The following is a 16,380-nucleotide window of genomic DNA, read 5'->3' as shown; positions in this document are numbered from 1 at the left end:
AAAAGATTATTAAGAAAAATATAATTTATTTTATATTGTGGATACATTATTTCTAATAATTAGATTTAATAATATTATATAATAATTATAAAAATTTTACCTAATAATTTTAGTATTAAATGTCATACAATAATTACCATAAACAATCTTTAATAATTGTCAAATTCTATTAGGCAATAAGAATTTATATCTATATATAGTTAAAAGTAAATCCTCCTAGCCAAATTCCCTCCCCACCCCACCCACCCACCCACCCACCCACCCAAAACTTAGAGACATTTCTATAATATCATCCTTTATATATATATATATATATATATATATATATATATATATATATATATACACACACACACACACACACACACACACACACACACACACACACACACACGGGAAGAAGTACGTACTAGCACTTTTGTAATTTTATCAATATACAAATAAATATGTAGGCAATGATATATTGAGCTTGAAGTACGTACTAGGAATTGAATAAAAAAATATTTTAATTTAGGTAATACATATTCTAATTTAGGTAATATATATTCTAATTAATTTTGAAAATTGATATACGCTAATATTACACGGAATTTTTTTAACCAATTCATAAATGAGTCAATTTAATAAAAAATATTTTTTAATACGGTAATAACTATTTTAATTATAAGTATGTAGCACCGGATAATTTTAAATGAGTCAGTTGAGTAAAAAATAATTACACTCTTAAATAATTAATTATGGTAATACAAAATGGAGAAGAATAATGCACAATATATACTATTTAATTATGGACATATTATTATGGTAATATTAAATGGAATTTTTGGAACCAATTCATTAATGAGTCAATTGAATAAAAAATATTTAAAATATGGTAATGAATATTCTAATTAGAAGTATGTAATACTGGATAATTCTTAATGAGTAAAATGGTTTAAAAATATTTAGTCTATGAAATAATTTATTATGCTAATACATATTGTAGAAGAATATGCCAGAATATAGACTACTTAATTATGGACATAATATTATGCCAATATTGCACGATTTTTATTTTAAACAAATTCACAAATGAGTCAACTGAATAAAAAAATATTTTTAATATGGTAAAATATATACATATATACATATTATTTTTCTAATGTGAAATAATGTTATTGACTTATCATATTTGCGTCGATATGTTAAGCCATTTAAAATATAATAAAATTTATAATTGTAATAATTTCATAATAATATTGAATAAATATTAACTATATGTTTAGATTTAATAATATAGTATATTATATATTAAAAGAATTATATATTAATCTAATATAGTGATCATTAATACGGGTAAATCATATATAAGCGCAATCTAATATAGAAAAATATTTATTATTACTCATATATAATTTAGGGAATAAATAAATTTATTGAAACTTAATTATTTATAACTTCAACTTTAATCTAAATATATGGATTTAAATATATAGTTTTAATATCCGAAATTAATAAGGTTTTCTTAATGTGGATCTATATATTTTTAATAATTTTAATTTAATAATATTATACCTTAATTATAAAAATTCTACCTAACAACTTTAGTATTACATGACATACAATAATTACCATAAATAATATTTTATAATTGACAATTTGTATTAGGCAATAAAAATTAATAATTAATAATTATGAACATGATGTTGTGAACATAATTATGAACATATAGTTATGTAATTATGAATATAGAGATTCAATAATTGTGAATATGAAGTTAAAAAATTATGCATATATATATATATATATATATATATATATATATATATATATATATATATATATATTTATTTATTTATTTATTTATTTATTTATTTATTTATAATTATGAACATATAGTTGAGTAACTATGAACATAGAGTTCTGCAATTATGAATATAGAGTTCAATACTTATGAATATGAAGTTCAATACTTATGAATATGATGTTCAAAAATTATGAATATATAGCTTTATAATAATGAACATATAGTTCAGTAATAATAAACATAGAACTGTGTAAGGTGGACACGGTTCCACAGCATAACTATTCGATTGACCCTGTTACATGTAAACTTTCTCAAACCTATTGAAGCCCAACGTGTCAAAAGGCTCTTATTTAAGAAACCTTATCTTAATGGCTTCTTATTTTAGTTTTTTTTTTTTAAAAAAAAAAATTATTAGGGGGTTTGAGAAAGAATAAGGATACCAATTCATTTCTATAACTGAGTTGTTAGAGAACGAGCACATTTGCCTAATTTATGAAAATACTATGTTGGAATTTTTAGCTAAAAATGGCATTTTGAATGATTATTTTGTGGTACAAATATATGTGAGGTCCACTTCCGATTTGGGTCGGGTCAAAGTGGATTCGGGTTCTTCGTAGTGAGATGAAGAATTTGATATAATGTACGCTCAAAATGGATAATAGGTGAATGAGAAATTGATTCTCAAGTGAACCTATTTGAGAGGAGTCAAATCTTTAAGCTTATGTTGTTGGTTCGTGCCAATATAGGCATGATGATGTAGCTTAATTTGTAAGCTAATTAAGCTTAAAAGATGATTAAGCTTTATTAAGCTTAATTAGGGAAGATTGGGATTTGAAGTCTCGTGCTTTAAGAATTAAAAGCTCAATTTGGAGCTTTGGTTTCTGTAAAGCACGAAACTTTGTTTTAGCACCTTTCGTGCTATGCTTTCATGCTGGACGAAAGTGCATGCAAAATTGAAAGCTTAATTATAAGCTTTAGTTTCATGCTGAAAGTTGGAGTTGTGAGCTCCTTTCGTGCTCTCCTTTCGTGAGCTACTTTCGTGCTGAGCACGAGTCAATGCTATATGCATTGATTCGTGCTGCGCCGTTTCGGTGCGTGTGGACCACTCGGGTGTGGTTTCCAATCCCAATTCGTTAAACCTTCGGGTTTGTACGGACTTCTCGGTCACTCAGATATTTTGAAACGGGTCATTGTGGTCGGTACGAATTAATCGCGTATTAAGTTCGTGACCGTTGGAATTATTACGATAATAATTACGACCGTTTCAAACGTTATTATCCAATTATTAAATCTTGGATTTATGATTGGATTAATGGCCATTATAATGTTTTAATTCCTTTTCCCTTACAAATAGTTGTGGATGTTGGCAGAATAATTTTTACTCCGTTTTGAAAACTCTCAAAACTTTTGTTTTATTTTCTCTCAAACTCTCCTGCTCGATTACAAAGGGAAAAAAGAAATTCTGCCAAACATCTTCCGTAAAACATCGGAGTGCTCAGCTTGTGTTCTAGTTCGCCGGACTTTGGGTTGGAGTGCTCGAACGCCAAAGTCGTAGTCCGTTTTATCCTGGGAGACTGACGCCACAACGATCCTAGCACCCTCGGGATGTGGCGAATCGGTTTTAAGGAGAGTGTGTGTACACACGACTCGGGCTTCCTCTGCTTCTTCTTGTTTCTTCGCGTTGGGTTGAAACCTCAGGTTAGAAACCCGTATCTTGCTTTTATTTTTGTTCTTGGTTTTGGACCAAGTGGTAGGATTAATCTCGGATAGATTAAATCCTTGTACTAGTTTCGTACTAGTTGTGGTGGGATTAATTTCGTGGAAATTAAGTCCCGTGTACTAGTTTCGTACTAGTTGTGGTGGGATTATTTTGATAAAATAAATCCCTATTTGGTTAATATATATACGTGGCATATATATGTAATTTTGGTTTCGTACCAAAATTGGTTGGAATTAATTTTCTATAAATTAAATTCCATTTTTTTGGGACATATATATATTTCATATATATTTTGTGTATCGATTTATTCACCAATTTCCAACATACTAAATAATGATAAATAAAATCTTCAAAGTTATAGCACCGTATGTGTATATCTAGACATTAGCTATTAACTTGAACAATTATTTGCACAAATTAAAGCAATAATAACATCAAAATATATAAACGATGCAAACCATATCTTTAATTGCACTATATAATATTTGATGTTCTAATTTAAATAATTATATATCGATTCATATATTCTTACTATGTTACAACAAATTCATTCCGTGCATCCACTGGTGCAAATACTAGTATTAATGAAATCGTTTCCCCTCGGATTAATCCATCGACAGCGTATTGTATTCTTCTCTTACCCTTTATCGCGAATTCGTAGTTGATGGGTGAATTTCTGGTATCTGTCGGATTTTGATTGATTAAAATAAGCTGTAAAATTCATGCCATTGAGAATGATAATTTTTCTGCCCATTTTTGAAATTCAACAACAAAATTGAATACATTCCGATTAAAATGAAGTAAACGACCCCTTAATCCTTTTCCTCTTCTCTTCCTGAATCCAAACGACCGGCATCGTTTTATTCGCCGCCGGCGACTTCCTCCATCTCGCTCCGGCGATGCCAGTTATCCACATTAATCAACACTGCAGCTTCTTCACTGCCCATTGTACTAGGAGCCAAATTCCCAGTTTTGTCCTCTCTCGTCCTATCTGCTATTTCCCTCCAATACCCTCTTCTCTAAAACCCAAAACCCTATCGTTTTGCAGCTCCCTATCCCCATTTCTCCTCTCCAAGAGCTCTGCTTTCTCCCCCTTCAGCACACGACGCCGGCGTTTCGTTTCCGTTACCGCCGCTGCAAAGACCTCTGCCTCCGATTACTATTCCGTTCTCAATGTCGGCAAGAACGCATCTTTGCAGGAAATCAAAGCCTCTTACCGGAAACTCGCTCGCCAGGTACAATCTCATGTCTATATCTGTGTTTGTTGTGTTGATAGCTCTTCTCTTTTATTGGAAATGGCGAATTCATGGGAGATTTAATAATGTAGTATCCATTGCTTATCTACATTGTAACTTTATTGCTGCAAACAATTCCACATTTGCAGGAACCTGGTCTGTAGTAACGTATATTTTAGCTTTAATGGTTTTCCCTCATATGTATTTGTCATATTGGTTTCTTTTTTATTTGGTGTGAAAGTTTTAAATCATTATGCTAATGATGATATTTAGGCTTTTTGCATTGCCAACTATGGGCTACTTTTTGAATTTGTGTGATTCTTGTTTGGAGCAGTATCACCCCGATATGAACAAGGGTCCTGGGGCTGAAGATAAGTTCAAAGAGATAAGTGCTGCATATGAGGTGACTTCTGAATCCTTTTATCCCAAGTGAAAGAATCACACTTTCTTCCTATTTGAGTACAATCTCTTGAACTCGAGCTACTTTTTGTGAATTAACTGCACTTTTGGTTCAAATAGAAAGGTTCAATTTGCATTTAAGTTTAGTTGTTTGCACATCATTGGGAAACACTTTGGATAGATTAGATTTAGGTCTCTTGATGCTTCTATCCTTGCCTTATCATGTGAAATCAAAGCATTTCTATAGGTACTATCTGATGATGAAAAAAGGTCTTTATATGATCGCTTTGGTGAGGCAGGATTACAAGGAGAATATGGTGGATATCGTAATGGTGTACCAGGGGTAAGCTCACATCAACTTTGATGATTTCTGCTGGATTTTTCAGTTTCTTATGTGTATACTTTCATTTACTCCATGTCTTATGCAGTTATATTGATTTTTTCTTCTTCCAATTTTCCTGTGGATTATTAATTAATGGATATTCATTGTGGAATTATGTAAACCAAATAGGTAGATCCTTTTGAAATGTTCGCCCAATATTTTGGTGAATCAGATCCTTTTTTCGGAGGAAGTGGTGGGTTAAGAGGTTTCAACTTTAATTTCAGCAGTGCAGGGCGTCAGGATCTTGATATTAGGTAATTTAATCTGCCACCAACATCTTTTCCTTTGTTTGTTCAAAGGCTAGACATATCTAAAATCCTTTGACTCTCGTATGGTTTTGACTTTCAGTTGACATGTTCATGTAAGTTCAATTGCCAACATAAGCACACAAATTAGATTGCAGTTGTTTCTTTACAAACTATGGCTTTAATAATTTACAAAGCTCTTAAAATTCATCCTTTTATTTATTTATTTATTTAAATTTTCAACCTACAAGGGTACCACCAAAGTGGTGAGGGGTGCTAGCCTCATTAAAATTCATCTCTTCTTTAACCATTGCTTGTTTCACTTACAAAACCTGAAACATCAAGTAATCTGTAAGAAAATAGAAAGTTACCCAATTTTTGTGATTTTTCTTTCTTGAGCATATTAAAAATGATGAAAGGTTTAGTCTCTGAAGGGAATTGGGTATATTGATACTTGAAGTACAATTTTCTTTTGACAATTTAACTTATTTGTTCTTAACTACATTTTCCGTTTTGTAGTAGTAAATCTGCTCATTTTCATCTTGTTGGTGTAGATACGACCTTAATTTGAGCTTTGAAGAGTCTATATTTGGAGGAGAACAAAATATTGAAATACCTTGCTTAGAGCCATGTGATAGTTGCAACGGGTCAGGGGCAAAGTCCAGCAATTGTATAAAAGTATGCTCTGATTGTGGAGGAAGAGGAGGAGTGGTGAAAACAGAGAAAACACCATTTGGAATTGTGTCTCAGGTAATACCAGCGACTTGGCCAATTAATGACAAGCATCTAGTTTACTTATGTATGCACTTTTTTGGTTTCATAACTTGGCCTTTCTAGCTTGTTGGATAGTCATCCTTCTTTATATGGATGATTGGATGTATATTTAATACTTTACCTAAAAGTGCATTTACCATTTAAAGGACTTGTTGGAATTTCTTCAATTCATGGAATGGCTTATTTTCAGATAATTGGCATTTTCATAGTGGTTGAATACTTGAATATTATGAGAGGTATTTAGTGTTCAGATTTCAGAATACTCTCATCTTCATTCACCTACAGGCTTGTTTCTGCATTTGGCTTTGGTTTTCTTATGAATTCTTGTTGGCCATGTGTTTGCACCATAATGCTCTCCTATTCTCTATTTTAAAAATATAGACAATATTATAGATGATAAATCTTCACAACTGAATAAATTACAAATGGGGTTCAGTTTTCCTGTTATAGATTTTTACTGAAATGGTATTAATGTATCACACATTTTAGCAATATGTCAAATTGGCAATTCCAGTTTAGCAGAAGAAAGTGGAAGTACATAATGGTCCAACATATTGTAGTTGTTCCTTTGTCGTTGACATTCTCTTTTAAAACTGGTATAAGTAACTCCTTTTATTTTTACAATTGAAGAGTTATATATTGAGGTTGACAAAGAGCTTGCTGATTATTGTGATAATAACCACTGACCTATTCTTACTTGAAACACCACTACTTTTTAAGATGCTTCATAATTTTTAGGTATCTACATGCTCAAACTGTAGTGGCAATGGCAAGATAATTACTGATGCTTGTCCCCAATGTAATGGTCGTGGTAAAGTAAAATCAAAGAGGAGGCTGAGAGTGGTTGTTCCACCAGGAGTTAGTGATGGTGCGTCAATGCAACTTCGAGGAGAGGGTAACATAGACAAAACGAGGTGTGTTTTCAAAACAAGAGCTCATATTTTTGTGTGTGTGTATGTGTGTTTGGTTCAATCTTCTACCGTGAATCATGATAATTTGAACTCTATATTCAATGAAGTGATGCTGAGGTCTTGAATGCAGGGGCATTGCGGGTGACCTCTTTTTGGTCATCCATGTTAAGGAAGAGCATGGAATTCGGAGAGATGGTCTGAACTTATATTCAAAAGTAGAAGTTGATTACACAGGAGCCATTCTGGGGACAGTCACAAAGGTAGTAAACGGGTATTCTGTATCTGCATATGAACCTATCATCCTTCATTATATGGATGCTATCCATTTTTATTTATTTTATTATTATTATTGTGATGGTTGGTTCTACAGGTTAAAACTATGGAGGGCATTAAAAATCTGAAAATCCCTCCTGGATGTCAACCTGGAGATACTTTGAAAATGAAAAATATGGGAGTACCAAATATGAATAAGCCTTCTGAGCGAGGAGATCATCATTTTATTGTCAATGTTCAAATCCCTAAGAATATCAGGTTTTAATTTTCTTTAAGAACTGATGAGTTTTGTATTCTCTAAATGATTCTTCACCCGTCTAAGGTCACTCTAAACATTAATCTTTGCAACCATGGCTAATTGATAGATTGTTCTTGCCACCTGGGGTAATAAGGTTTTTGAAGGAGTCATGTTACAATTATTATTGTTCTATATCGTTCCCTAAAGATGGTTTACTAAATTTGTTCCCTTGTATGATTATTTTATGGCAGTAATGAAGAGCGTGATCTTCTTGAAAAGTTGGCTTCACTTAGGGCTGCATCCACAGAGCAGCCTATGCCTTTTGATGGTATACTTTTTAACTTCAATTTCATGTTCCTGTAGGACTTAATTTACTTAAGGATATGTGTCATTCTCGTGTTTCTATAAGAATATGTTTGTTAGTTTCTTCCTACTAATGTAAAAAATGGAAAAGTGAAACATGACATGGATAAAATATGTGCTTCAGGTGATTCATACGGAAGTGTTGAACATCTGTGGAAGTCGGTTAAGAACTTTTTCGGGTATGTTCGACTGCTTCAAGTCTGAAATCTGTCACCCTTTAAATATTCGGTTTTATTAAACTAATTAATACATGATGGATCTCAGTGCTGCACTATGCTTACTTCTCAGTAGGTCACCCATCCTGTAAGTCAAGTATGCTTAACCATAGAGTTCTTTGTTTAAGAAGGATATGACAACCAGATAACCAAAGAACTCCGTGGTTAGACTTACAGGATGGGTGACCTACTGAGAAGTAAGCATAGTGCAACGCTGAGATCCATCAATACACATACTCAAGGCCGGTGTTCCACTGGCTATTGAGGATATTCAGTGTCAATAATCTTAAAACCTTTCGCATCCCGGTCTTTCTAACTTGTAGGCAAAAGCAATCTGGTGAGCGGTTTGCATCGATGAGCATGGAGGCACGACCTGCTTTGTGGAGCCGCACTTTTAGTCCCCCTTCACTCATGGTATCGGTTTCTGCCCTTTTATTCATGACATGTATCATAGCCTTGGTTAAGATTGGCCAATGTACACTTCACAAGAAACCACTGATAAGACAGAATGCTCGTTACAAGGAACTAAAAGATCAATAAAACTATAGAAGTAGATTTTTCTGTGACAACTTTCATCAATGCAATACATGTTTCTTAAGGTTAGGGTTTGTAGGTTATTGTTATTACGAGAGTTCCCCTGATGCTTCTTTGTTGTGCCCTAACCGGGATTACATTGCATAGGAGCCCGGATTTTGTTCCCGGTTGGTTCACAAGGTAATAGAATTATTGCGATAATAGTGTGTGTTTATGTTTGCTGTCATGGACTCACATGCCCGGAAAGTAATGTTGTGTTCCCAATTATTATGTAAACTTGTGTAGTCAGAGAATGGGACGGACTGATTCACTTTATACCAAACCAAACATAGCCATTATGTGCATAATTCATAATGCTGTCATCTTAGGGCATCTACGTTAGAAGTTTTTTTTTGGTTTTTTTGATGAGTTGGAGGTGAGAGATGATGATTTGGAGTAGAGAGGTGATGAGTTGGAGGTGAGAGATGATGATTTGGAGTAGAGAGGAGAGATGAGATGTAAGAAATTATATTTGGGGAAAATGGTTAAATAAACCCTTAAATTTTTGCTAAAGAGTCAATTAGACCCTTCAACTTTTTAAAGGTGCAATTACACCCCTGAACAATGCATTTTGATGCAATGAAGCCCAAATACAAGTAAATGACCTTCTATCCTAGGTCATTGAAAATTCAACATATTTCTGACGTATTTTTTGACAAAAAGCAACCGGCGACCGGTCACGAACCTTCTCTGGCTATCGGTGGAGAAGGCCACCACAGTGGTGGCCTTCTCCCCAAATCTGGGGTGCCTTCTCCGGCGAGAAGGCTACTTCAGTGGTAGCCTTCTCGTCCAGAGAAAGCCACCACTATGGTGGCCTTCTCCACCGATCGTCAGAGAATGTTCGTGACCGGCGACCAGTTGGTCACTTTTTGCTCGAAAATACGTCGGATCTTCAATGATCTATGATAGCAGGTCATTTACCTGTATTTGAGCTTCATTGCATCAAAATGCATTGTTCATGGGTGTAATTGCACCTTTAAAAAGTTGGAGAGTCTAATTGACTCTTTAGCAAAAGTTTGAGGGTCTATTTGACCCTTTTCCCTTATATTTGCAAGAGAAATGATTTTTTGTGGAACACAGGTGGAGAGAGAAAAGGAAAAAAGCTTTCCCCCTCTCTACGCGTTGAGCGCACAAGGCTACTGCATGCACCCTCTGGGCATTTAAATTCCTTACTTAAACATTTTTTTAAAAAAATTTGACAATCATTTTTTTTTTTTTCCTTTTTTCCCTTTTCTCCCATCTTCTCTTTCCTAGTTATACTTGCAAAAATTCTTAAAAAACTATAACTATTGGGGATGTTCTTACATGTCGTTTGGTTGCAAGGAGGGAATTTGGAGCAAATAAATTGGGAAAGTAATAAGGTAGGAATTTAAATTCTATTGTTTGGTAGGTAGGAATAGAATGAGAATTTCAATTATAGTGTTTGGTATATATGAAAATTGAAAGGGAATAATAAATAGTATAAAGATCAAAATGTTCATATAATTATAATTCCTAGGGAAAGAAATGTATGATTGTATGACTATTAGGGAGGACAATTTGATCTTCACACTCTAAACTTTCTTTCCATGAATTATAGAATCGCAATACTTGAGGGGAGGAGGAGGAGGTGGGATTTGCAATGGAAATTATAATTCCTTTCGATCAAACTCTGAAATTTTTTACTTCTTGAAATTAAATGGGAAATGAATTATAATTCCTCCTCACCAAACATGCCATAGGAGTCATGCTGCTCTCATCACAATTAAAATCAAGCAATGTGTGTATATTGTAAGCAAACATTATTCTTGTAATAATTCCACCCAAGAATTCAGAAGAGAGACTATTCGGGTCTTGCAAGCGGATTATTTTTAATTTTAGGGGAAAACATGTCATTCACCTTTTAAGTTTAATAAATAGTGTAGGTCTTTTAACTTGAAAATGTTTTGAGAAGATTTATAAATTGACAAAGTTGTATAATTAGATCATATTATTATTTATTTTCAAAAAAAAAAAAAAGATCATATTATTATTTACTTAATAAGTTGTCATTGATGTGACATTAACTAGGTTAATATGTGACATTTTGTTGATTATGTAAATTTTAATTATATAATTTTTTGTAATATTTTAATTTTAATTTTTTTGTAAAATACTACATACAATTTTAAAAATAGTAATTTTTTTTTTTAAAAAAAAAAAACTAATTTTTTAAAAAGAACCACTAGCTATCAAATATTATTGACAACCCATGCTATTTCTGTTGATGGGTGACAAAAAGGCAGCCAAAAGTCCAAAACCACCTTTGTCTACAAATCTGGACCTCTTTTCTAGATAGTCATGATTGTCACTTTTTTTTTAATAAAAAAAATCTATATTATTGTTTGAAAAAAAAAAAAAAAAACTACATTTTAAAAAAATTAAAATTAAAAAAAAAATCTATAATTAAAATTTAGAGTTATTCCATTTTTAGTCTAACATTTATAGTAATAGTTCACTTTTAGTCCTTTTTTATTAGAGCAATCTTTTTTGGTCTTATTATTATTGTGGTATGATCATTTTTTATTCTCCGTCAACAAAACTGTTGAAATATCGTTAAATACAATGACATTTAATTTTGATTTTTTTTAATACAAAGTGGGTTGACTTGCTATATTTTTATGTTTTTTTTTTTTTTTTGTTTGAAAAGGTCTATAATTGAAGATTGAAATGTTATTGTATTAAACGACATTTAAATTGTTTTGTTGATAGAGAACAAAAAATGGTCATACTACAATAATACTATGGTAAAATGAGAATGTTTTAAAAAGGTAGGACTAAAAGTAGACTGACACCTATAAATCTAAGACCAAAAATTGAATTAACTCTAAAATTTAGCAATCCTCAACCGTTGATATACTCAAACTGATGGATTAAATCAGTCATCACTCCTCAATTTTTACGTGGGAGCATGTCCTCACTTGTGTGTGTGTGTGTGTATAACTACGTCATTTCGATAACGGACTAGTGAAACATATTGAATATAGTAAATTTTGAGAAATCATATCCATATCCAATTCACTAATAATGAATTTATATTAAATGGATCCACATCTCATCAACTTTTTTTTGAAAAGAGCCTGGGCGGCATTCATTGGAAATATGCTGAAATAGAGTGTGGTGGACCACTGTCCAAGTACATAGGTGCTGAATAATTAAAGGCCGAAGTGGCTAAAATATGTGCTAAACAATTATCTGATCTAGGAACATAATTAACTGAAACATAATCAAAGGAAACCATCCGGTTTCTGCAGGTGTCAATGACATAGCCGAGGTACGAACGTGGTGTTTCCTTCGGTTGCGATAAATACTGTTGTAGTGACAAACAGTTCGTAAGTATGTCTACCGATCTCTCTCCACGATCCCATAGCCAGGATAATACTTCTTTACATGCAATTGCTTCTGCCATAAGCGGGGAAAAACAGTCTATCAATGGCGCCTGTAGAGCTGTGATATACGATCCCTGTTCGTCTAGGAAAATTGCCCCAACAGCGGCCTTACTTGTGGCCTGGAAAAAGGCTGCGTCAAAGTAACATCTCTTCCATACGGAGGCAGCCGCAAGGAGTGTGGGCAGAACGGCAGCAGGCTGCAATGCCGCACCTTGGTGCTGCTCGGGGATTGCCGTGGCCAGTCCACGCGGAGCATGTTGCTGCTTCGGGCGGTCCGGGTGTGCTATTTGCCATGCCCGGATCGCTGCGGTTACAGTTGCAATTATCTTTTGTAGTCTGGGCAAGTATGCATCCCACACAGCTCCATTCCTCGCTCGTCATATATAGTATAGTAGGCCTACTGCATAAATAATTCTATCATCATCTAGAATATTTAATATGTCATTAAACCAAACATGGAAAATATCAGTGATAGTACTGGGGATTGGAAGGCGAGATTGTGCTCAAATGTTCCTTGTATAATCACATTCAACCAAAGAGTGCATAACATTCTCATGCATAATCCCACACATAGCACATGCTGGGCTAATCTCCACTCTCTTTATAATGAGGTTCGTTGTTGTGGGCAATATATTATTCAAGGCTCTCCATAAAAATGTTTTCCATCTCGGTGGTACTCTGAGCCTCCATAATTTGGGCCATTTATCAAACATCCCTGTCGTCTGCACATCTCATCAACTTATTGGATGGGAACAAATATTGCGAGTATCGTGAATTCTTGTTCACCCTGATGGCCCTATTAAACTCTTTTTATTTTTAATTTCCATGTACTATTTTGTCAGATTTGATTCACTTTTTTATTTTTTGCTTTCTAACCAAATTACTAGTAGAGAATTGTTGAAATGAATCGTATTTTTAATTAAAAACTATATATTCTATTGCCAAAAGCTCCAAGATGTTCATGCCAATATCATTTTAAATTGAGCAAAATAAAACACATTTTGAATACTTTCTAGCAGAAAACTAGTTAAGACTAGAAAGTCATGCATCTAAATGTAAAAATGTAAAGATGATTTAATAGCCGTCAAACAAAAAATGGAAATAATTTAATCTTCTAGAAGGGAATTCTTTATTTTGAAAGGTTCTAGAAGGGAATTCTATGCATGGTAAAATGGGTACTTTTTAGTTTCTTACAAATTAGTGTATAACAAAATATTTCTCGCTTAAAATTAGAGCCGTCAAAACAGATTTAACCTGTCACATTAATCTGCCCTTTTTAGAAAAGAAAAATATAAAGAGATAAAAATATCCTTATTAAAAATAGGAAAAGTCATGAGAATGACTAAACATGTCCTAAAAATAATAGTCAGGGATGCTAAATGACAAAAACAATAATCTTAGACTAAATTTAAAATTGTCACAAAAAATAATAGATCTTCGGTAGAATTAACTCTTTTTTTAAAAAATTAAAATCTTTTTGAAGCCAAAAGTTAATGGGACTAAATTTGTAAGAATATATTTTTGGCAATATTATCCCTTTCTAAGAAAAACTATAGCCACCATGACCATCCAAAAACCTACTAGGTAACAAGGACTCAAAGAGATAAAGTAATCTCATCCAAGGAGATCGAGAATGTGAAAAGAAAGAAAATTGGAAGACTCTTGCCATCTCAAAATCTTTCCCAACGGCCATAAGAAAGAATGTGATAAGTGCATAATTGTTTAAATTTATACTCTATACTTAACCTTATTTTGCTTTTGAATTGTTACATTTGTATCTAAAATAATCTTCGTTTGCTTTATTTGATCATTTAGGTACAATTCTTTATCTTTGAGTAGAAATGATTGGTTTAATTTCTTGGACATTTTAGATGAAATTAAAGTTAATGGGAGTAAAAGTGAAGCTAAGAAGATGGCTAAAATAGTTTCAAGAGAACCAAAGAATAGTGTTTTCAATGTTCTTGATCATATGAGCATACCAAAGCAAAAGTGGATCAAAAGAGTAAGATTGATTGAAATCCACACACAATATAACATTACCATTGTTCGATATTTTGACATATCTTAGAATATATAGGAACATTTAAATTGAGTTATTCTTGCACCAGTGGAAAAATAACTTGAAGGACTAGCTTTCATGCAAACCATCAAGCCAAATTTTGATGTTTTGAAGATCCAGGGAAAATGTAGACGTGACTGCCCGTGCACCAGGCCTAAAGGCAGTGAGCAAGTATCCAGCACCCAAAATAGCATGGGCAGTGGCCCAATCGTGCCATTGTGCAAAAATTTAATTTTCTCCCAAACTGACGTGGTCGTGCCCATGCTCGTGCAACGCTACTCTATTTTGTATTTAAGCATGATTTTACTTGTTTTTTTATTAGTTTCAACCTCTAGACAAACTTTAGCCAGTTGATTCTAAACATATTTAAAGCTTGTATTGAAGGATTTATAAAATCTTCAAATGATTGTAGTGAGTGCTTCCTTTTCTTTAATTAAAAGAAAAAAACAATCTTTATTCCCTTTAAAAGAGGGAAGATTTTTGCTCCTTTAGCCTTTAAGAGCTTGCCTTCCCAACAACGCAACAGAGCTGGCAAAAGCACTTCACATGGGGGCATGGCATGGGGGCGAATTTATGAGCATCTTCAATGGCCATATTTAGTTTGTCAATTCAATCCATATCTATCAAATCAGTCAAAAAATTTAAATGTACAGATAAAAGTACTACACTCACAAGTATAAAACTTGTTTGTATCTATTGTGATTAAATAGATGTCAAAACCCCAAAGTTATGTGATGACATTAAAAAAAAAAAAAAAAAAAGTTATGTGATGACATGATATTAATTATCTAAGTTAACTTTAGGTCTCTGTTGTTATTCACCTACAACGAACGCAAATGGTCAGTTTTGTATTAATGAATATAAATATATATAGTTACAAATATATTTTTTTAAACTAAAGCGTAAATGTTTCTATACCCATAGGACATAGCATTTAAATCTTTTTTATTGTTTTCGTTTATAATATATAGTATAAATGATTATTGAATGCTGATTTAAAAATGAATGAATATTGGGTGATAGCGTGAAAATGCATGATATCTCCTAACCATTGTGCATGTCTGAGAGCATTTTCATTTTTTTTTTTTTTTTTGGGGAGATTTTTCTTGATTTTTACATGTCTAAATAAGAGAAAGAAAAAGAAAACCCAGAACAATGAACAGTAATGCGCCCAGCTGGTGCGTCATGCGTGTATAGCCCAAACGCAACGGCCCAGGCAGCATGCCTTTTTCATTTTTCTCAATAGTGGGGCCATAAAAAATTCAACTTGCCGAAGAAAAATTTTTATAAAAAAGCCATCTCCATATTAGTTAACAACTCATTTGGTGATTTTTATTATGCAAAAAATAAGAAAAAATCCCATTAGGGTTGCCCTTAAGAGTGGATCTAGGGAGAGTTTGACTTTTCTGCTTAAGGTGAGTGGAGTTTGCATTGTGTGGCTTAAGGTGCGTCAGGTGTTGAAAACTTAAGTGCGTCAATCTAAAGCTTTAAGTGCATGGTTTTCCTTCTTAAGGTGCGTGTTTTTCCTTCTTAAGGTGCGTGGTTCGTGTGCTTAAGGTGCGTTGGCCTAAAGCTTTAAGTGCGTGATTTTCCTTCTTAAGATGCGTTGTTTTTCCTTCTTATGGTGCGTGATTTGTATGCTTAAGGTATATCACTCGTTGAAACTTAAGATATGCCATTTTAAAACTTTAGGTACGTGGTTTGTGTTCTTAAGATACTTTGTTTCTGTGCTTAAGTTGCGTGGTTTGTGTACTTAAGGTGCGCCATTTTAAAACTTTATGTGTGTGGTTTGTGTGCTTC

At 33.1% G+C, this 16,380-nt stretch overlaps 1 protein-coding gene across 2 annotated transcripts; it reads left to right on the top strand.

Moving 5' to 3' along the window:
• Window positions 1-4,111: 4,111 nt before the first annotated feature.
• Window positions 4,112-9,141, top strand: LOC109164591 (chaperone protein DnaJ). 2 transcript variants are annotated; one of them, XM_019313101.1, is made up of 12 exons: window positions 4,112-4,547; window positions 4,608-4,741; window positions 5,076-5,144; window positions 5,388-5,483; window positions 5,652-5,776; window positions 6,322-6,517; window positions 7,280-7,455; window positions 7,583-7,712; window positions 7,823-7,983; window positions 8,215-8,291; window positions 8,451-8,505; window positions 8,865-9,141. In XM_019313101.1, exons 1-12 carry the CDS (start codon window positions 4,406-4,408, stop codon window positions 9,079-9,081), a joined length of 1,578 nt encoding a protein of 525 aa, XP_019168646.1. In that variant the 5' UTR covers window positions 4,112-4,405; the 3' UTR covers window positions 9,082-9,141. The 2 variants fall into 2 exon arrangements, with proteins under 2 accessions (XP_019168646.1, XP_019168645.1); XM_019313100.1 differs by having other exon boundaries at window positions 4,112-4,741.
• Window positions 9,142-16,380: the final 7,239 nt, after the last annotated feature.

Source organism: Ipomoea nil, unplaced genomic scaffold (genome assembly GCF_001879475.1).
Source record: "Ipomoea nil cultivar Tokyo-kokei standard unplaced genomic scaffold, Asagao_1.1 scaffold3069, whole genome shotgun sequence".
Classification (NCBI taxonomy): domain Eukaryota; kingdom Viridiplantae; phylum Streptophyta; class Magnoliopsida; order Solanales; family Convolvulaceae; genus Ipomoea; species Ipomoea nil.
This window is presented reverse-complemented; position numbering and strand designations above follow the sequence as displayed.

Excerpts from the sequence above, each read along its gene's own strand:
- LOC109164591 (XM_019313100.1), top strand. The coding sequence starts at position 4,406 with ATGCCAGTTATCCACATTAATCAACACTGCAGCTTCTTCACTGCCCAT. Across the intron at positions 5,145-5,387 it reads AGATAAGTGCTGCATATGAG|GTACTATCTGATGATGAAAA; the intron begins GTGACTTCTGAA and ends GCATTTCTATAG. Across the intron at positions 7,984-8,214 it reads CAAATCCCTAAGAATATCAG|TAATGAAGAGCGTGATCTTC; the intron begins GTTTTAATTTTC and ends ATTTTATGGCAG.